The sequence below is a fragment of the Pholcus phalangioides genome, unplaced genomic scaffold (assembly GCF_987345545.1).
Source record: "Pholcus phalangioides strain wild (caught in Gottingen) unplaced genomic scaffold, Ppha-v1.0 ptg000004l_1, whole genome shotgun sequence".
Taxonomy (NCBI): domain Eukaryota; kingdom Metazoa; phylum Arthropoda; class Arachnida; order Araneae; family Pholcidae; genus Pholcus; species Pholcus phalangioides.
Window position 1 is genome coordinate 307065 of NW_028301597.1, and position 22061 is coordinate 329125.

A 22061-nucleotide genomic window follows, 5' to 3' on the forward strand; every position below is an offset into this window, starting at 1 on the left:
TCTGAGACAGACAGCAGATTTCAGCATATTCTGCTTCGGAGGAGGCAGTTGGAGAGCGAAATAAAATACTTCTAAAAATGTAATAAAGCTGTTTTTACACTAGACTATCTCTGGGTGACAAAACAGTTCGATGCAATATCTTGGGTTGACAAATAAAGCAGATCAAGTTTGACGAGATATATATATTGGGATTGCCACTGAAAAAGGGTTAAAAATAACGGATAAATCAGCGTAGTACATTATACAATGAACATGCAAACTAGCTCAGAATCCATATTTCACATAGGGTAATTTTTGGTTAGCTAAATGTTATGTCTATAAACACCAATTTTAAAATACCTTTTAATTGAAGCAGTTACATTTTAGACTGGGATTACATGTTCTATAAAAACCACACCTGTAGGAAAATAACCAAAATAATTAGAAAATATATATTTTTATTGCCCAGTTCAAAAAGACAACTCAGAAAAATAGTTATACATGTTAGGAAACAGAATAAAATGACTTCTTTTAAAACAGCAATATTCTCAACTCTGCTTGTGTGTGCTTCCTACTATAATAAATCCAGGTTGATTTCCCCCATTCAGTTCCATGTAAATCAAATCTGAAATAAAGATCTTAAAACAATTTTGAGTTGCCTTTTTAAATTGGGCTTTTGATACGTTATTTTAAGTAAGAGGTGAAATAACTGAAACCATAAAATTGAATTCAACAATTTTTATTGATCTTAAAGCACAAAGTTAGGAACTTTATTGAAGGTTCAAAAGGTTTAGAAAAAAGGAACATTACATACATCGAAAACACAGGCGAAATAACCATCGTTCTTACAAAGTAAAAAAAAAGAAAACGACAAAGTATTAACAAATTCATCAGGAACAATAAAAACTACTGGGTTAGACTATTTCACAAATACATAAAGGAGAAAAAACACTAGAAAAAAAAAATTCATCCTTCGAGTAGGCTAAAACAATTTTCAATACTTTGATTTTATATTTGCCTAAACAAAGCTGTCAGCCAAACTCAATAAAAACATAAAACTATCTTGAATAACATCAAAAACGAATTCTTGAATACAAAAATGAAAGAAAAAAAACCAACTTTCTCAAAAATATTCATGCATTCGGAAACTTTATAAGGAAAAAATACTAAACTAACAAGGGAAAAAAAAAAAAAAATTGTGCTTCATTTAAAAAATACCACAGTCAGTAATTATTTGTTTCGTAAAAAAATATGAATTTCTCTTAAGGAAATTGTGAGATTACTTAACTGTGTAATAAAAATAGATCATCTCTTGCAGAATGCAGGGGGGAGCGTCAAAAACATTGCACTGACAATTGAAGTCCTTGGGACAGATTTTTATATATATACTACATTTGCTATACATACATATAAAACAAGACCAGTATACAAAATATTTCATAATCTTTGGTTTTTCTTTCTTTGGTAGAATTCAGTTTGAAACCTGTGCCTGCCAGAATTTCTAATCGCTTCATGAAACAATTACTTCCCATCTGTAGTTGCGGTAGGCAAATGCCGAGAGAAAAGAGGTCTTCGTTCAGCTCCGGGAGCAGCTCTGAACTGTCGAAGGGATAAATCCAGCTTTTTAGGTTCTCTTATAGCTGGAACGAAAATAGAAACACTAACTTAAAAAATAAAAAAAAAAATCTAAGCTTATGAAGTCAATACTTTAAATCTAAAGAATAGGCAAAATCCCTAATTATTGGATATAAATTACCCTTGGCAGGAAATTAAGAGCTATCGCAAGTCTGAAGTGAATTACAATATATTTAAAAAAAAAGAAAGCCGTAAATATACGAGATCAATTTAATCCTAGAATGCCAACTAAAATAAAAACTAATAACTGCGTAATAATTGACTATACATCTGTTTCTGGAGACTATAGTAAAGCTAATATTAATGTTGACGGTCTTATTTTAATATAAATTATATTAAAATCTTTTATTCCCTGATACCAGTGAAGTTTTATGATTAAACTCACTTTAATTCAAAATTGCATTTTTTTTTATGAAAAAAAACTCTCAAAGTTACAGAAATGCCAATATAGACAAGTAGGTTATACTTATTAAAAGATTGATCACAGAAACAGGACAACAGACAAACATTCCCTCAATGTGACTGGCTTTACTTTTAAGAATTTCTTGGGAACACTACATCAAAACTGAAGCAAAAGAATCGAAAAATGGTTATATCCAAGTCATAGCATTTTCATAAGTGTTATAAACAAGCAAAACGTTTTGATTCCATTGAAAAAATTAATAAACAAGCTTTTCAATAAAAAAGATTTTCCATACTAGTTAGTGAAACGTTTTAAAAAATATTTAATCCCAACTGAAATATTCACTTTAAAAAAAAAACCCATTTAAAATTACGTTTTAAAACTATCTGTTAACTTCTGTTTTCAAATGAAATATACAATATGTACTGAATAACTCACCTGCTATTGCAGATAACATTTTCCTGCGCGCTGCATAGCTAATATTCAATTGTTGCAAATCAATGTCTGTAAGCGTCAAAAACGTGTGAAAGTCAATTTCATGGTGGTTAAAAAGTTCCAGATATTGCTCCAGTTCAAATACATTGAACAATTGCTGAAGAGTACGAATCGATCCATAGCCAACAGCTGACAACTGCTGCTGAGGAAAGTGCTCCCAAAAGTTGCTCAGACTGAATGGTGATGGAACTAAAAAATATATGCATCTCATAAAAAAAGTAGTTATGTATATAAATTATAGATTAGTAAAAACAAGAAACTATATAATGTGTATTTTTGCAAAATTAAAAACATTTAGGTGACAGTAAACCAGTGAAAATACTATTTTATTGGAGATATTTTAGGTTGAGAAAGAAAAAAAAGTTGTCTATTAAGGAAATATATTTTCTGGATATTATGCCAAGAAACTCTAAAAAGCCAGGACTTGAATGCAGGCAAGCATGCTACCATCTACACCAGGACACACAGCCCTACCTTCTTTATTTCATGCACATGTCTCCAGTGGTGTAGATGGTGGTACGCTTGCCCGGTTCGCAAGAGGGCCTGGATTAGAGTTCTAGCAGAGACCAGATGACTTTTCTTTCAAGTTTACCCAAGCATAATAAAGAAAATATTTCCTTGATATCTTGGGCCAAGAAAAAAAACTACTGCCCCAGGGTATTTGATAAAAAGAGAATGCCTCTTCTTCAGCACCTCATGCTACAATGGATGAAATAAAAAAGGCAGGGTAGTGTCTCCCAGTGGTGTAGATGGTAACATGTTTGCAAAAAGACCCGAGTTAGATTCCAAGTGCAGACCAGATGAATTTTCTTTCATAGCATAATATCCAGAGAAAATGTTTCTTTGATATGTCATTTGTGGTAATTAAGTGGTTCTTAGAAAGTAAAAACAAAATAATTTCACTTCTGTCTTCAGGTCAAGCATTCATTATGATCAAAAGGAATTTATATAAAAGAGCACAAGCCATAAATAGCTTAAGCTCTACTTTTGAAAAGATAATGCAAGAAATAATGAAAGAACAAAGCATTTTCAACGTACAACTTTTTACCAGCCAATTAAGATTTGGATCGATTTTCTTGATAGAATTGTTTGTTTTATTTCCTTTTCTGATCCTTAAAATTTAAGATATCAAACAAAAAAAAATCTGATAAATCCATGAAACAAAGAAAAATTTCTACATGTCCATAGAAACAAAAATTAAATTTTTTCAAAAGTAGGCGATTAGAAACAGTTCAGTTAAAATAATTTACAAACTTGAAATTTTTCCAATCTTGCACCTTTAGGTAAAAGTGCCTTCATGTACGGAAATATTTACCCAACAAAACCATTTTCAAAATTGGGAACATTGGCCATTAAAAGGAGAATAAAAAAAAAAAAAAATTGTTACAGAAAGCTGAGTATTACAAGCAAAACTAGTTAACATATATGTAGAACTCACCCTGGTCCATTGGATTATTAGATGCAGAGGCACTAGATGCAGAAGCCTGATCAGGTAAATTTTCAGGAACTTTACCCTGGAGCAACTTGCAGTCATCTGCCTGCTGTGAATATGATCAGAATATAACATGACACAATTTGAGATACTTATATTTCAAATGATACTTTGCAGAATTGTTACCTCTGTGTTATCACGAGAAGAAAGTTTTCCTTGCAGAGCAAATCCTGGCATAGATTTAGAAAATCCCAGTCCTGACCATAAGGCAGATGGAGTCCTGACGCCATCTCCTATTTCTTGCTGCATAGCTGAAAATTGGAAATTGAATAATACAAAATGTGTAAACTGAGAAATTTTATTTGCTTATAAATATCTGAATTAAAATTTTCAGTTAATTAAAACTGTGCTAGAAAAATTATATCTAAATCGTTACTCAAGAAAGAATTTCAAAAACATTATCACAACAAAGAGTAAAGTAGTGTTTTTTTCTAAAGAAACAAATTTTAATTATTAACATTGCAACAGATTTTTAAAATTCATTTCAAATAGATTTTACGATATAGATAAATATTTTTTATTGCACTTAAGAATAACTAATGAGACTTACCTTTAGTCGCACCAATCTTTTTATTTTCATATTCTGCAAGAAGAACCGCAAGATCAGCATTAGAACGCTCTTTATAAGGAAAATCGCTCATGTAAAGACTGCTGGAATCATCGTTGCATAAGGAAGAGGTTGAGGAAGCCGACGATTCCGGATGGCTCGAGTTGTTCCCAGACCTAATAATGAAAATTTGACATTTCAGGTATTTGGTTCAACCCAATCAACAATTGTTTATTAGGTTTGCCAAAAATTCATTGTGAAATTCTGAATATGAAATGAAATAATCATTAATTATCTAAAATAACACTTCTCAAGAGGAAATACAAGTATCTCAAGATTACCCTTGATTTTACTTTTATTTTTTCTGCTTGAATCATTTCCCGTATAAATATATAACCATTTAATTTTTTTTACAACTATTGCTGTAAATGTATATATATACATAGTGGATTCTGCTTATAACGTTCCCAATTAAAACATTTTTCTGCTTAGGAAGATTCTCTTGGTTTAAATTCTTGCTAATACTCATTGAAATTCCCCCGTTCAAAGTTTTCCCGCTTACGTTGTTTTGTGTTGGTTTTTGAAAACTTTAAAAAGCAGGATCCACAGTATACAGTAAAAACCTCTTAACAGTCATCCCTCGAATGTGGTCATTTTTTTATGACCAAATATTTTCCTGTATAATAAAAAAGTATGCATTTCAAACCCTTGAGTCACCCATTTTATCAGTCATTTTTTCAGATTTAAAGTAATTTCGAAAAATGCTTCCATCAGGCAGAAACTCACTTATTTCTCGATGAGAAAAAAATTCCAGAGTCTGCATCATCCTGAGACACAGAGGAAGACGACGATAACATTTTGTTTGGGGACGGTGGAGGAAGAAATGGTGGCAAGTCATTGCTGTACGCTCTATAATGCTTGTTTGTTGAGCTTATTTTGTTACACCAAGTGCCTGAAACAGTTTTAAAAATATAAGTCACTGAATTTACTTCTGAAAAATAATATACACTGATGGATACTTAAATCTGAAAATGTCACCTTGAGTTCCATTGCTAAAATCATGATTGAGATTAGGCGGATACTGAGTCATTCCTGGACTTCCAGAAGGAATCATGGTCGTCAGATCACTTAAGATTCCGATCAATTTCGGGTTACGATGAATGAGATTCGATAAAGCAGTTAAAGACTCAACTGTATTCATATCATAACCTGCATGTAAAATTAATGTTTTACAGGTGATAATTTTCAGAATAACAAAAGTGGAACAGCATTCATATAAAAGCATTTACTTGATTAATTAGAAACAATCTTGCTACACAGAAAATAGATCAAAACAAATAGGATCTAAAAAATTAAAAAAAAATTACATAACTATCTTATTTAATCTATTAGTCAAGATTACACACATTTACATGCACTGGCACATCTACTTATTAAAGTGCAAGATGTTTTACCTATGCCATTAGGTGACGCAGGATTTGTATTTCCAATATTTGCTACATATTGTGGGACAGATACTTCCTCTGTGCTGAAACCATAATTGATACTAGCTGCTTGAGCTACAGTAGAAGTCTGATCGTAGTTGCACATCTGGTCTTGTAATCCTAGAATTTCTTTCCTTACTTGAAAAAGAATTCTAGAGTCTCTTTCTGAACCACGAAGAATCACTGACTGTAAATAATTATTGAGTTAATCTCCACGTTATTAGATTTAGGTTTGTCAGAAATCACATCTACGAAACTCAAATATTTCCAATGATACACAAAACTAGATAAAATTTATGAAATTTCATGATTTTTAGAACAACTTCAAGATGAAATTTTGAATTAACATTTTTAACATGCACGACTCCAAAAACAGATCTTTAATAGTCTGTTTTCCTAAATGATCAGTATAATCTGGTCTAGGAAATTAGTGTCACAACCAAAGACTAGCTTGCTAACCACTCAACTGCGTGGCAGCTTGAAAAAGAACTAATCCTTTAAAAAAATTTAACATTTTAAATAACACCAACCGAAAATAAAATCCCAACACAAAGGAGTTATGTTAGATAAGCATTGGAATTTTATTTTCTGCCAGTGTGTATCTAGCTGTGCAAGAATAATTTTCGATGGAACTCTCCCTTCATAGAAATGCTTGCAAATACTCGTCTTGACTGCAATATGTCTGAGCTAAAATTAGTAATCTGAAAAACAGTCTTTATTCTTACACAAATATCTATCAAGAGATTAGTCTGAACTATGCCTGACTGAGTTAATAATGCTGCAAAAGAAGAGTAGGTAATTTGTCTTTTCAAAAATTCAAATATTTCAAATGAAAAATTTCATCTCACCTTAATGTTTTCTTTGATCTTTGGACGAACCATTATGTTAATATTGTGAGTCTCCATCAAATTGTTGACTAACACTGGAAAAATGAATTAATATTTACAAGGAAAATATATACGATAAAATATATACAAGCAGCCAGACTAAGGCAACTTTTCCCATAAAGCAATAGCTTAAAATTTTGTCCAAGACCTTAAATTCAGACATCAAACCCTCCAGCCAAGGTTTTAATTGAATCACTCCCCACCCTCCAAGTAAAGAAAAAGGTGCAGGTGGATCTGGTGCCTCGATTGCAAGACCAGAGGGGGAAAGCTAAATTTTTTAAATTATTCAAAATTGCACGGGAGAGGCACAATGCACGCCTCCCAGCTGAAAGAGTATCTAGTTGGGATATACAGCATCTAGATTCTGCACTTAACTATTGGAGGTTATAAGCGAGAGAGGACACCTGGACATTTTTTCAATGGGCACTATCGTTCAAATTTATTGACTTTTTTACAACTATGCAATAATGCTTTGATAGTCATTGGGTGTTAATGTAGACCTGTTGCACACCAGGGTGATCAGACACTGGGAGGTAGCTTACACAAGATTTTCTTAGGGGGTGGAACAGTTTCATATTTTTTATTTTTCCCAGGAGAGAGTTATGTTTTTCACTGTAAAAATTCACTATAACGTCAAGAAATTGGTAGCCTCATAATCAAGACCATCATTGACCCCCGCGCTAAGCAATTTTTTAAAAGCCTTACTAGGTGAATTCGTGAAAGTTTCAACCAGATGTCATTTTATAAGGTGCCCAGGTGGACCAATGCCTTAGAACTATGCTGCTTATCACCCAGTGTTAGCGTACATTAATGCACTTTGTGGGGGTTGGAAACTGTTTTAAGGGGGGGGTGCAAAGCTGTTTTTGCACTGGGCCACAAAAAACTTAAGCCAGTCCTTGTATACAAGGATAGAATATATATAAAAGGAACTACAACACAGAACAAATACGATCAGTTTAACCTTTTGGCGACTCAATTTGAATTATAATTTTCTGTATGTGTGAAAATTCTTTCCCTGTATCACTAATTAGAAAACGATTGAGCAGACTTACTCATCTATGTGCAATGGAAGCAGTTCAAGAGATAAATATGTACAGTAGATTCACTAATTCGGCACATCAGACCGGTGTATGCTGGATTACTTTAATCTCCAGATTACTAGAAGTCAATTGAAAAAGCCCATGTGGATAAACTTTTTTGTGCAGACATGCAATGTTTTCCCCTCTTCCATGCTTAGAAACCCACCTAAAAACTCAGGATTACAGGATGGGCAGGACTAATGTACAGCCAGATTATCGAGAGTCTAAATATGCCAAATAGGTCATACAGTAAAGTCCAGTTCAAAAATATACACTTTTAACAAATCACCTGAGTCAACATCTTGTCCTTCTTTAAGATCAAACATCAGTGCAAGAGGAAGACATTTCTGTAAAAACATTCGATAGATTTATGTATCTATTAAATCATTTTTTAAATAAATGTTAAACATTGTTGAAAATAGTTTTAAGTTATGAACAGCGTCTAATACGAAAAGTAAAAACCTACAAGCAATTCTTGCCAAGCCAAGCAGACGCTGTCAAAAGATCCTTGAAATACTACAGAGGATTTAGTCTGTAACACTTGAGGTCCCTGCATAGCTCCAAGATTCAACTGGGCAGCAGGTCGATATGTAGGCGGTAACACTGGAACTCCTGTTAATACTGGATTGTTGGCAGAGGCTGTCGTATCTGGAAATGTTATAGTAGCTCCAGTTTTTGACATTATCATTTGGACATTGGACCCGCCATTGCCCATCACAAAAGAATGGTGCTGAGCTGCCACTTCTGTCTTCATGTACCCCATTACTGGAATCTTGAAAATAAAAACCCATAAACCCCTTGAAAATAAAAAGACATTCCAGACATTTCCAGGAACAGATTTAGAACAGAAAAAGAAAATGCTCACTCGACATAAACTTACTGTCTTTGAGCCGGTAAGGTATTCCATGAGATATAGAAGCCCTTGTCTCAACCTAGAGAGCAAACGGTTGCATCCACGAACTATAACTAGAACTCGGCCAGGTATCAATGTCTTAAAGGCAACATTAAAGCTGTAAGTCTGCTGGATGTGTTGCAGAGCTGGTCCCGACTCGTCACCTGGTTTAGTGGATGCTCCAGCTGGTAACTCGAACATATACACTACAGGCAAAAGCTCCTGAAAAATTTAATGTATCAAAGTAAATTGGGAAAACTTGTTTAATCTTGACATTTAACGCTCAAGTTTTCCATGAGAATATAATTAGTAATTTTCTTATAACTTCTATTGATGCATCATGGGTACCACAAGGGTGGGGCCCCGGAACGATTCTTTTTTTTCATTCTATAAACTACAGAGGGCCCACCAAATGTCCCAGTCTGGGGACCCCTGCTCCATGTGGGGGCTGTGGTTAACAAACCATATCCTCTGCTCATCTGGAAAGAAATCCTAATGTGATAATATGGTTAAAAAGTTATTGAATTCCACATGACAGCAGTTGCATTTTCTTTAAAGAAAATTGAATTTCTAGGTGGGTGGAGTTGGGCATGTAATAAGCTTAAAAACATTAAATAGCTGTTTTATATGCTTACTCTGATCTTGCTTCTAGCAGTCTCCACGCCATCAGCTTCACCAGCTATGGAAACCTAGAGAGAAGTTTTACATACCATGAATATAAATGAAATTGTGACAGAAAAATGAATCCATTGTGGTTTCATAAAACATGAAGTTTCTACCGTTTTTTTTATTGTCTTGCAGAAAAAACATTAAATTTTATTATAACATTGCAAAAGGTGAATGGAACCTTAAAAGTTATCTTTTAAAGGCCCTTCTATTTTAAAAAGGGAAAAAACCAACTCTAATAAGCATATAGCTATAATACAACTAATAAAAATAGTTTTTTCTATTCCTTTGGTTTTTTTAGAGGCTGCACAACTATAGACAAACCTTCAACATGTTAACTGGTTGGGGCTTTTTATATAGCCTCTAGTAAAGAGAAAAGAACTTCACTCCTGGGCTATGACCCATTCTGTTTCTTTTGTCAATCATTATGATTCCTGCCATAATACGTTGGATGTCCTTTCTTCAAATTGGCCCACCAATTTTAATTTCTTATAAAAGGACCTGACAAAATATTCAACATAATATCACAACCACTTCAACCAGCGGCGTCAGAAGTGTTTCACACTTGTGGGTGCTCGTCTTGAGTTTCGTGTAGGAAATTGATTTCTGAATCAATTCTAGGGGTGCTCGGACCTGAACTACAAATTGCCATGGGTGTTCGAGCACCCACGGCACCACCAGTTCAGACACCTAGATTTAAACCAGTTAATTTTGAACTGATTTCAAGAAAATGGAACCTAGCACTGCAACCAAAGATCCTTATTTCTTCAGCTTATTACTCAACCGCGAAAATACAATTTCCAATATTGTCACAATTGAAACCAGCACCCAGGTTCTATGGGAAAAGTGTTCATTAGATTAGAGCAATTGTTTTAGGAGACACTATTTAATTATTTAATCTTTCAAAACCAGATATTGTTAGCAGCAGACCCAAAACATTTTTCACACAATCAAACCTGGCACGGATTCAGGAGGGAAGTTACAACCAGGTACAGACATGAGGGAGCCTCCTGATTCTATGGACGAGAATCGCCCCAAAATGGTGCTAATACAAACATTTCTCTGATGAACTTCTTAAAAACAGGTCCTCGCAAAGTGATTCCATAATGCTGTGTTCACAAGGGTGGGGCTGACGGGGCTCTAGCCCTGGGAAATGGGACAATTCTCCTCTGTTTTTCATGCTATAAATTTACCATAGGGCCCTCGGCTCTAGATGTATTATGGACAACGTAATAAGTCACGGGCCCCACAAATATTACCTATTGTCCACACAACCGCACAGCACCCCTGAAAAGGTGTTGGAACACGCTCGACTTGCCGTAATAGCTATGGGTACAATATGGGATCCTATGAGTTCGCTAAAGAGCAGGGCCGTCTTAAGAACACCATGGGCCCCGGGACAAGTGGTTTTTCTGAGGACCTACCAGGTAAATTACAGAAAATTTCAACCAAATCTCATTTTTGAGAGAAGAGGGGCCTCACGAGGGCCCAGGGGAGCCCGGGTAGGCCCATGCGTTAAGACGGCACTTTTAAAGAGATTAGCAGAGAAATTGAGAAAAAAGAGCGGAAAGGCTAGTTTTGGATACTGTCCCCGACAATATTAACGCCGAATCGGAAGAGAAGCCGGCAACGACCACATAAGTTTGGTGGCAAAAACTTGATTTACTGCACTATAAATCCTACATGCTCAACCTATGGCCTGCCGGACAAATGTGGCCCTAGAAATCATCTGATGTGGCCCGTGACCTCAAACCTAATTTTGTAGGAATCAACTAAGTGGCACATTGCCAGGTCACTTAAGTGATCTGCGGCATATTTATATGTCACTAGTTCCAGAGCATTCAAGTGAGCTGTGCTGCGGGTCGATCAAGAGATCCGAGAAATCAAGATTACCGTGGCACTATGACGCGAGTCGCTCAAGTGCTCTAGAACAGTGCTGCTACATGCTGCGGGTCACCAGCGCCGTCTTAAGAGCATCATGGGAGGACGCCAGGCCAAGTGGTTTTCCTCAGACCCTACCAGGTAAATTCTAGAAAATTCCGACAAAATTTCATTTCTGTGAGGTCCCGGGATGACAGGTTGGGCCCCCATGCATTAAGACGGTACTTCAAGCAGCAACTACTAGAGATAGCCCTCCGCACGCTGCTCGTGACGGCAGCAAGAGTAGTCCATTTTCCCTCAGAATATTCAGGAAAAAAATTCCCTGCTTGTGCAAGTATCATTGTGCGATAAAAAATGATCGGACTTAGAATTGGCGATTTCTATGCCTCACTATGCGGTATTTGTGAGCCAATCAGGAAGATTTTACGCCAAAATAAGAAACAATAGTATGCTGTGTTTCAAGATGTGGCAAACTTGCTAGGTAGTCTGAATGGCGTTTATGGCAATCCGTGCGGAGGCTCATCTCTATAGTCCGTTTCAGGTTAACTTTGCAGTGCAGAGAAAGGTAGAGTATTCCTTCGCCGCAAAATATAGTTCCCATATACCGGGGGCTTACGATGATCATTTATGCAGAATATTTCAATTTTTTGAATGATTGAAAATGAATACTGAAAAAATAGTGTTCTGAATCGATCTTTATTCGTTTAAGAATTTTAAAATAGAAAAAAAAAAATGATCACCATTATGCGTAAAAAAAAGATTTTTCTTAGTGAGATTGGCGAGAATCAGCTATACCTTACCGCGACTGCGCATCCATACATTGGTTGAAAGGCTTTCGTTGTCATAGCAACGTGTGATGCGGTTCCCTCGTAGCTTCCCTTTCACTGCAAAGTTAACCTGAAACGAACTATAGGTGTTGCTCCAAGTCACTCAAGTGATCTGGGAATTTGCCAAAGGGCATTCAAAGTAACCCGCGGCACAGTTCCAGATCACTTGCGTATGTTCGTCTCGTTTTCAACTCAATATGAAGTGGCCCTCACTCCTAAACGTTGAACACCCTAGGTATAAAACATTTGACAAATTACAATCAAATGCTTTCCTCAAATTGAAGCTATGAGGGAAAAAAGAAATATGTACGTTTAAAAAAGATTGTTTTGGTTTTATTGCAAGGACAAATGACAGTTACTCTTGGCCTCACGCATAATGTGAAAAAAAGAATCGGATGAGCCAATCTTAGCGGCAACTCCTACGAGTCTAAATTACTCTGGTTATTTTCAAAAGGGAAAAATTGAAGGGGGAAAGGAGCGATTCTTCTCTCATAGTGAAAGTGGAAGTAATGTATATGAGGCTGCGTTGGGTTTTTATTTTTGAGCCTCGAGCAGGAAGTATTCATCATTGCGGCCAATTGCGACCTCTAGAGCCGTTGACGCACGTTCTACGACGTTTTGCGCAGGGGAAAAAATGCGAAGTAAATATGTACATACATCATAGCATTATCATTAGAAACGCTCGCGTATTAATCCTGTCGAGCTCTGCGAGATAAAGAGCTGCCTCATTACTTTCATGTTGACTATCTCTTCGCTCACGCTGTGTATGATCTCGTTTCATTACACAAGTGCTCCGCTAAATCGACTAGTTTTACAGATTTCGATGGCAAAAAAAGAAAAAAAAAAAAAAAATCAACAGTAATCGCCATCTGGAGAATATCAATTGGAACTAATATCAGATGAACCAGCTACGTAAGCAATGCTAAATCTAACAGCTCTAGCTTATGCAAATTTGTATTCAATCTTCGTATTTGTATTTAAAGTTTTGAATGGACGGAAATAATTTTTCTCTCACCCATGCTCGTAATACACACGCACATTAGTTCACAAGCACGGCCCAATGAAATTTTATACGCAAGTTCACATGTAAGAGCAACAGCAACACTAATGTGTATAGCCTTCCGAGGCAGGGATTCATAAATTTGACACATACAGCTTACTTGCAGTGATAATTTATCATACCTCGTACGCCAGCCAGTGCTGTCTTAACGCATGGGCCTACCTGTGCAACTGAAAAGAGGGGACCTCACAAAAATGAGAACTTGGTAAATTTGTAGAAAATTTAAACAGGTAGGGTCTCAGAAAAACCATTTTGCCGAGGGGCCACGACGCTCTTAAGCCGGCCTGATGCCAGAAGCAGGAATGTGCAATTTCACTTTTTGATCAAATGGTTGGATACCTTATTTTGCCATCTAAGTTTGCCTGAAACGCATATCACAAAACATTAAAAAAAAAAATAACTTCCATAGAGTAACAGGCATTCGAACGTCATTTCCCACACCATTTTTCCGAGGACATGACACATTTGTGATTCGGGCTCGAGGTTTCGGTACGTGTGATAAATTCGGTTATTTCGCACGAGAACAAAAACTTCCGGCCACTATACAAAATAACAAAAAAACCCAGTTATTATGCATAACAAATTTATCACATTTACCGTAACATACAGGATATGGCCAGGGCCGTCTTAAGAACACCATGGGCAAGGTGATTTTCAGAGGCCTCCAACTGGCTGTTGCTGCTCCAATGTGCTTGCCTACCTACCAATTCAGATGCTTAATCTCAAAAATTTCAGACAGATGAGGCCACTTTCCGCACCCGAGGGCCCCGGGTAAGTACATGTGTTACGGCGGCGTATATGGCATCTGCTTCCCCAAATGAAAATACACCGAAATCTGTACAAGGACTTTAAAGGACCATCGTAAATTATCGTTATGCATTAGAAAGAATCAATCGTGCATCGATACCAGGGTTGGACAGATCGCAAAAAATCTAGGCATCAAAAAAGTTTTACCCGAAGAAAAAGTTCAAAAAATGCTTCTTGACTTTTTCAGGGCATAGTGACCCTCTTTCGTGTTAGGAGTTATGTTGCTATAAATTCCAAACATTTTGTGCTGCTCAACTACATAAATTTCAGGCGTCAATACCAATTTTTTAGTCGCCACGGTGACCTGGAGTCCTAATTAATACATAATCCAAGCAATGAAAAACTTATTTCAAATTACGGTAATTTGTACAATTGAAATCTGACAAATCTTGAAGCTCCAATAAAATTGAGGAAATTGATCGAAAAAATTGATTAAAAAAAAAGTCACTTCCATCAAAATCAAAACCGAGATAAATATCGATTATGCCTCTGCATATATACGCACCTGATTGCTTTTCTCGACGTTGCTGTTACGATTAGAATCTGGGAAGTGGATGTGGCAACCAGTTTCTTCCATCACCTGCTGGATTTTGAATCCACCTTTGCCGATAATATAGGAATGATCAGAGTGCGACACATCCATCTTCAGCGTCACGCGGTTCTTCTGCTGCAATATAGACAAGTGTTAGGAGTTCTACGAAAGCAAAATCATCGGGATAAATAAACCTCGTTTTCTGGATGTTATGCCGAGACTGATATTTGGAAAGGAAATTTTGTCTTTCGGGAATCGAACCCGGATCCCCTTGCACACCAGACAAGTGCCCTAACCAATACACCAGACACTTTTCAATTCCTTATAATAAGCATTAGTAGCGAGAAGCGCTAAGTGGAGACATAGAAGTCTCCCTTAACTACAGCAATTTTTCAATTTCTCAGTATATTTGGGGCCGAAAAAATGCCATCTCTTCATACAAAAACGGCAACTGGGGCGAAATTGCTGTAGTTAAGGGAGGCTTCCATGTCTCCACTCAGCGCTTCACGCTACTAATGCATGTTATAAGGAGTTGAAAAGTGCGTCTCCGATGTGCAAGGGGACCCGGGTTTGATTCCCGGGAGACAAACTTTTCTTTCCAAATATCAGTTACGGCAGAACATCCCGAAAATTCAATCTCAGGAAACCTCGTTTTGTCCGGCAGAACAAGTTTCTCACTTAAGTTTCAAATTGAGAAATCAAACAGCGAATTCGGTAAGATAAGCAAAAATTGGTGCTCCGTTTATACCAATGGTGCTTATCCTTGGTGAGTGCGGGGCACTCAAGTGATCTGGAACAGCACCACAGCTCACGTGATCTGTGAATATGCCGCGAACAGCATAACTAATGTGAAACTGCACCGAGGGCCTCTTAAATGCTCTGAAACTGTACCGCAGATCACTCAAGCGATCTGTTGATATGCCGCGGGGCTATAGGTGATCCGGAACTGAGCCGCTGGTCACTTAAGTGACCTGTGAATATTGACGCTGGTCCCTTAATTGATCTTAAAATATACCGCGGGCTCTTCCAAGTGATGTGGAACTACACCGTATGTCACTTGAGTAGTCTGTAAATGTGCCACTTGGTTCATTTTTACATACGTAAATGTGTCACGGGTCACTTAAATGAATTGGAAATGTGCTGCGGGACAATCACTTTACGATCAAGGACGATATTGCGTCTAAGTGCCTGTGGAATAAACTCAAACAAGGTGTTTTGGTTTCGTCGTCGCGAGGCTTTGCTGTAACCCTACGAAGTTTTTTTACCCCCTTTATATCTACACAATTATTAGTGTTTTAACACATGCATATTAAATACACGTCTAATATATACAGATAAGAGCACAAAAGAACTGGTAGGGTGAGGGGTGAAAAAATCTTCGTACGCCTATTCATCTATTATCTCCAGTACTTATTATATACACTGTTTTCCTTTCATTTTTCTTCACAATTTTTTTTCTAACGTGCTGTTACACTAGTGATTTCCAACGTGGGCGTTAACGCCTCCTGGGGCGATGGAATGTTCCAGGGTAGAAGCTACGGGTATAACAGGATTCTATGGGTTAGATTGGAGAAAAGTTGCGTTGGGGCGGTAGGAGAAAAAATTTCTGAAGGGGGCGATGGGACAAAAAAGGTTGGGAAACTTACACCATCTAGAGCAGACGGCCTCCACGCGAAGCTCGTGACGTCACTGAGGGTCATCTCACCTATAGCCACTAGAATAGGGGCCTTATCAAGTCGCCTCAATACACCTATAGCCATTGGATATAGCAGGCCCACGCATACGCCATCTTTACCCTTCTTGTTGTATAGGTGTGGGCTAAAGGTGATTAAGGGGTCATTCAAGTATTACGTCAGCATCGAGGGGGTTTTGGATTTGCTGACTTTTGATGGCAAGGGGGGAGGGTTTGAAAGTTGCCTACGTCATCAACCACCCTTTTTGAAGATGAAATATTCTAAGCTGCTGACGAAATTTTGCTGACAAGGGGGGAGGGGTCAAAAATGGCTAAAAATCTGCTGACGTAATACTTGAATAGCCCCTAAGCCCTGCCCTTGGATAGCTATCCACGGGCTATAGGTGAGATTACATTCAGTGACGTCACGAGCTTCACACGGAGGCCTCCTGCTATAGATGGTGTTGGATTAGGACAAGGTTACCATATTTATCACCCATTCGTCAAACAGATCATCCGAATTTCTCGCTAGTACCTTGTAAGGGAAGGGATTAATTGATCCGTATATTTTTCAATTAGTTCATTTTTACAAAACTAGGTTTGAAGGTCGCGGGCCACATCTGATCAACTCTGAGGGCCACAGGTTGAACACGTATACTGTATAACTGTTCATAAAAAACTTATACGTACGTTTCCCTACCATTGCAAGACCCTTAAAATATTCATGATCAAAGGCACACTAAAGCATGGCCCCTTCAAAAACGCAGGGCTGCCCGAGTTTCGGCCCGGGACGATTTGTTTTTCACACTATAAATTTCACACTATGGGGGGGGCATTGAACCAAGCCTAAGGGGGACACTGCTGCAGGATGTGGAGGCACGAGTTTTATCTATGATGACGGACCTCCCTGAAATCTCTCCAAGGACTATCCCCCCCCCCCCATGGGGTCGGAACTCACGATTTTGAGAACCTTCGCCCTGCAGAGAAGTTTAGAACATTTCCAGAACTATTTGCCACTGGGAGTAATTATTTCTGGTGGAAAAACTAACGATGTGTTTGAGCGACCATTGGAATCTATTCAGAAACGCTAATTCGATAGGTCCACAGAAACGAATGGATGCGAATGTCAAGTTTGTTTCGAACTTTGCATTAGCCCACGATTACCCTAGATGACCTTCATACATTGCATTAGGAACGATTAGCCCGTTAAATATGTGTGCCCGTTAATTATATGGCCCCTCTAACTTGGCACCCCAATTTGGAGAACAAAATCAAAAACGAAATCTGCGAAAGAACTACATAAAATTTATGTGGGAGGCCACAAAAGCCTCATGTATTTCAAAACACGGGGGCAAAAACAGAGCAAATAGAAAACTAACTTTAGTGTCCAGCACTTGCAGAATCATCTGTTTGGCAACTTGAACATCTTCGGGTCTTCCTATTATCTTGACGTGCGGATCTGAAAAAGTTTTTTTTAATCACATCATTCATATAACTAAAATATACCTATTTCTTGATAACGTTACGCGGCGTTTTTAACTTTCGAGATGATTTTTTTTATACGCTTTTTTGCAACAAATAAAAAAGATGTTTTTCAAAGCGAAATCTAAAATGACTAAATATTATGGTTTAAATTTAAAAGTTCATTCCAAGAGTTGGTTCCGAATATTTGATAGTTTTCTAACGGTTGTACGATACGATAAATAGAAAAAACTTGCAACTTTAATTTGATCCTGGGAATGTGTGGTGGATACACCCAGTGCAGCGCTCATTAAGCTCAAATACATTTCAATGTTTTATTTCGGGAAATATGGCTCTACATTTCCGTATAAAGTACGTTTCACACTCTAAATACGCAGCAGATAAATACTCCATAGAAGAAACTTTAAAATAACGCCAGCGTATTTGAACATTGATGAAAAATGACCAGATGAAAGGATCGATGCAAAAACATGGTTATATTTTCAATTTTGCTTAATTACAATTTTGCTTTCGACATTTTAGCGGCAATGTCGATATATGTAGTTTCCTTGAAAACCCTCTCATTTCGGCAATGACAAGCCCAGGAAAAAAAAGCTTACAATATCTTTAGTCTATGCTTCCAGCACAATCTGGAAGAATTTCAAGTGTAGAAAACACTATCACGGTAATTTTTACCGCAAAACAATTCCAGTCAGCTGAGGGCTCGCTTCATAACATTGCGAAAAAGTGTTTGCTTCACGGGTTCAAATTTTAATAGGATAGACTGTTTGAAATACACGTTTTCCCCCTTCCTTCCGAAAAGTATACGAACAGTATAAACAAAAATATTGAGAATAAAACAAGGAAGAGAGTTCGAAAGAAAGGAAGAGGGTTATAACCACTATCACCTGCACAAAGTCTGCGGCATTTTACTTGGGGTATGGTCATTTCCCTTGTGCCAGTTACAATGCGGATTAGTGAAATTTATAAAACCTGCAGAAAGGGTTAAATTAACGTTTCACAATGAAAGTAAATGGCTGTACGAAATCGAGCTTCACTTACGATCTCATTCGATCAGCCATCACTTTAGACTTCGAAAAAATTTAAATGTAAAAAAAGGCCAAGTTAAAGGGTACCAAGTGTAATTCAATCGCTTTTGCTGCAGATTGTGAGCAAATAGTACGGATGCGTGTGCTATTATTCAGCCGTACATGCACCTCGTACTCATTCCTCTACGGATTTTCTAAGGAATTGGTACATGCTGGAATGTGCGCGGACGTGTTGTGAACCTAACGTGAAGTTTATGTAATGCTTGTTACGTGAAGTGCTGCCATCAATTTTTTCTAACTGAGTGAAATGTAATGATTGAATAATTGTATCGTTGTAGGCCTGTTGCTCTGACCAGATTAACGGGGACTGGCTCGCATTTGCGCCTCGAAGTTGGGAACCACAGAAAACAAACTTCAGCAGACCATCACTGGCGACGGTGGGGTTCGAACCTGGGTCCTCGCGATGAAAGTCTGTCACTGACCACTCGACCAACACAGCGGCCGGATGCGTGCACTATACGTCAAGAACCTCACAATTCAAAGTTTTATTCATCGTAATAGATGAATTTTCATATTTAAATGTTACGATTTAGTAGTAACTAAAAAAAACCAAAATACGAACATTTTAAAGAGAAAAAACCATACTATGGTATCGAGGTGGTCATTGAACGTTTATCCACTGTCAAAAGGTGAAAAGATAATGTTAAATATACTATTACTTGACCGTACATGCTTCTTAGTAAATGTTTGAATTTCCTTGTTATGCAAGTATCATGTTGAAGGTCTGCCTGCTCTCTGCGAGAGACCTCTAAATGGGAGACCGGCTCGCATTCGCGCCACGAAGTTTTAAAATCGCAGGAAACAAACTTTCAATATACCAATACATAAATTATAGGCCAATTTTCAGTATACTGTTATTCCAAAATTACGTTCAAATGCATTCTCCCTGGAAGATAAATGTTTAATTCGAAGTTAGAATTAAAAAAAAATCATTTGAAGTGGTGAGGTTGTGCAACTAGAATTCACTAGGTTATCGAAGATTGTACCGAATTAGGAAATGTTATCGATATAAATTGAAATTAATAAATGAACATTTCAAAATTTTCCACCTCAAATACAGTCATGTTTCGAGAGATTCTTATTCTCTTAACTGAACGGTCACAAGAATGTCTATATATTTGGGGGACTAAAGATTTTTTTTCCCACACAATAAATTAACTGTGAAGAGTCCCGTGAAAGATGGTGGGGTTTGAGGCTGATCACAAGCTCATAAAGTTCGTTACGTATCCCAGAGAACAAAAAACATTTTTGCTAGAGTTGAAAACAATGTTTTTTAAAATCTACGAATGCTACAACCAGGGCGTCTTGAAGATTTGAGACCTGGAAGCCGAACATAGTTTATTCCTTGGGCCCACAATTCAAAATTGAATTTTATTGGGCATCAAAAGACAATTACAGAATGCTCAGAAATGAAATACTCGTACAAAAATACAGCAGTACACTGGATAAAAATTGAGAAGTGGTTTTAGAATTAAACTTCAGGATTTCCATTAATTCTTGATTTTAAACAAAATAATTCAAAAATTAACCTCTTTACGATCACAGGCGTATTACGTCCAAACGGCAGTGGAATAAATTAAAACAAGCCGTTTTCTTTCCTCTTTACCACTGTGAAGCTTTATAGTACTTTGCTTTTCTTTCCTTCCCTCTGTTAATGATTTTCCCCACACATGATGCATCTTTCTACTACATACATGTAAGAGCGACGGAAAACAGGTATGGTGAGGGCCAAAGACAAAAAACAACTCCTTTATCCATTGTACTTTTTCCTTTTATATTCCCCCCCCCCCACCTTCCTTTTTCTAACGTATGGAGAGGAAAATAAAAATTAACCAGATTTATCGCCGAATCGTCAAATAGATAATCCAAATTTGTTGCCAAATCCTTGTACGTGAAGTGGTTAAATATCCAGAAATAAATGTATTCGGAATTAATGATTTCAGATTTCAACAAAACTCAAATTTTTATTCAGAACTAATAATTCAAAATTTATGAAAATCTTCAATAATTTAAAGGACCCTGTGGTTAAGGGTTATCAATGGATAATTCACAGGTCACAATAAAATGTTATCTTTTCCAACCATAGGCGGAGATAGACTTGGAAGTCTGGGGGCACGATGTCAATTCATATATACATTAGATCAGTCGATACTCCACCTTTGACGCTGAAGGGGGCAATGCCCCTCCCGTATCTCTGCCCATATTTCCAACAGGAATGAGAAAAATTCAACTACAGTATACGTACACTAACTACAAGACGCTCACACATCCTAATCCTGGAAGGGTTAATGGGTCAGTTTACAATGGGTAAAATCGCTTTTATTTCCCATCAATGGCAATTTCTGTCAACGCATTCAATTACATTCAAGAAAATCGTCCACTAAAAGCTATATTTACGGAAAGCTAATTGGAAGAGAACTGCGATGTTTTACGAGATGGTTATCGAGAGGAATAGACGTTTCCTCTCATTAGAAATAGATAACAGAACAAACAGTCGGAGAGACGATAACAGTGGAATCCAAAACATCGGTTCAATAAAAAAAAAAGCGAACTTTACCTGCTTCTGGATGACTTGGTGGATGTAAACACATAAATGACGAGACCTCAGGTCAATGAGCCAGACGCCAAGTGGCTTCTAAAAATCATTCCAAGACGAAAATTAACAGTTAAGACGACTTTTCTCCCCGTATTAAAAAACCCTATTTTTTCTCCAGCAGCACTAATATCCCGAATACGTCTACACTAAATAGAGAAGAGGTCGCGCGATGGACAGCACAGATGCCTTTTTTTCTTTTCATCTCGATGGATGGGAGAGAGAGAGGAGAGAAAACGCTCCAACATACAACAGCAATTGGCTTGAGCTTCATAATTTTTTTTTCTTAAAAAAGAGGGAGGCGCTAGAACTATAAGGATGAAGGGAGGGGGAAAAGAAACCGCGGTTCACGAGATAAGGGCGCTTCTGTTCTTTGGGCAACAGATCACATTACCAAAGAGCCCGTGGAGGAAAGAAAGAAATGTGTCCGGGCAATCGAGAGTATTCGTATGACAGCCTATATGGGGAAGGAAAACATTTAAGAAAAATCTGGGTGCAAAGATGGCCTTGAAAAAGTGGGACGGGGAGAACATTTCCCACTGAAATGGAAGTTGGAAATC

At 37.3% G+C, this 22061-nt stretch overlaps 1 protein-coding gene across 5 annotated transcripts in view; it reads right to left on the bottom strand.

The window, feature by feature from the left end:
• Window positions 1-702: 702 nt before the first annotated feature.
• The window catches only part of LOC149086371 (protein bicaudal C homolog 1-A-like), a 37302-nt gene continuing 15943 nt past the window's right edge, over window positions 703-22061 (bottom strand). The window contains exons 1-16 of one of the 5 annotated variants that reach the window (XM_089254944.1): window positions 21466-21775; window positions 17718-17797; window positions 14640-14801; window positions 9529-9582; window positions 8882-9115; window positions 8468-8773; window positions 8291-8348; window positions 6884-6957; window positions 6006-6222; window positions 5590-5760; window positions 5338-5503; window positions 4555-4727; window positions 4131-4255; window positions 3951-4053; window positions 2456-2701; window positions 703-1619 (exon numbers count right to left, since the gene is read on the bottom strand). In XM_089254944.1, coding sequence (XP_089111070.1) covers window positions 1501-1619; window positions 2456-2701; window positions 3951-4053; window positions 4131-4255; window positions 4555-4727; window positions 5338-5503; window positions 5590-5760; window positions 6006-6222; window positions 6884-6957; window positions 8291-8348; window positions 8468-8773; window positions 8882-9115; window positions 9529-9582; window positions 14640-14801; window positions 17718-17797; window positions 21466-21499 — 2322 coding nt within the window. In that variant the 5' untranslated portion in view covers window positions 21500-21775 and the 3' untranslated portion in view covers window positions 703-1500. Of the gene's footprint in view, window positions 1620-2455; window positions 2702-3950; window positions 4054-4130; window positions 4256-4554; window positions 4728-5337; window positions 5504-5589; window positions 5761-6005; window positions 6223-6883; window positions 6958-8290; window positions 8349-8467; window positions 8774-8881; window positions 9116-9528; window positions 9583-14639; window positions 14802-17717; window positions 17798-21465; window positions 21776-22061 lie in introns of those variants that run through there. The other 4 variants (XM_089254953.1, XM_089254927.1, XM_089254917.1 and 1 more) reach the window with 4 other exon arrangements.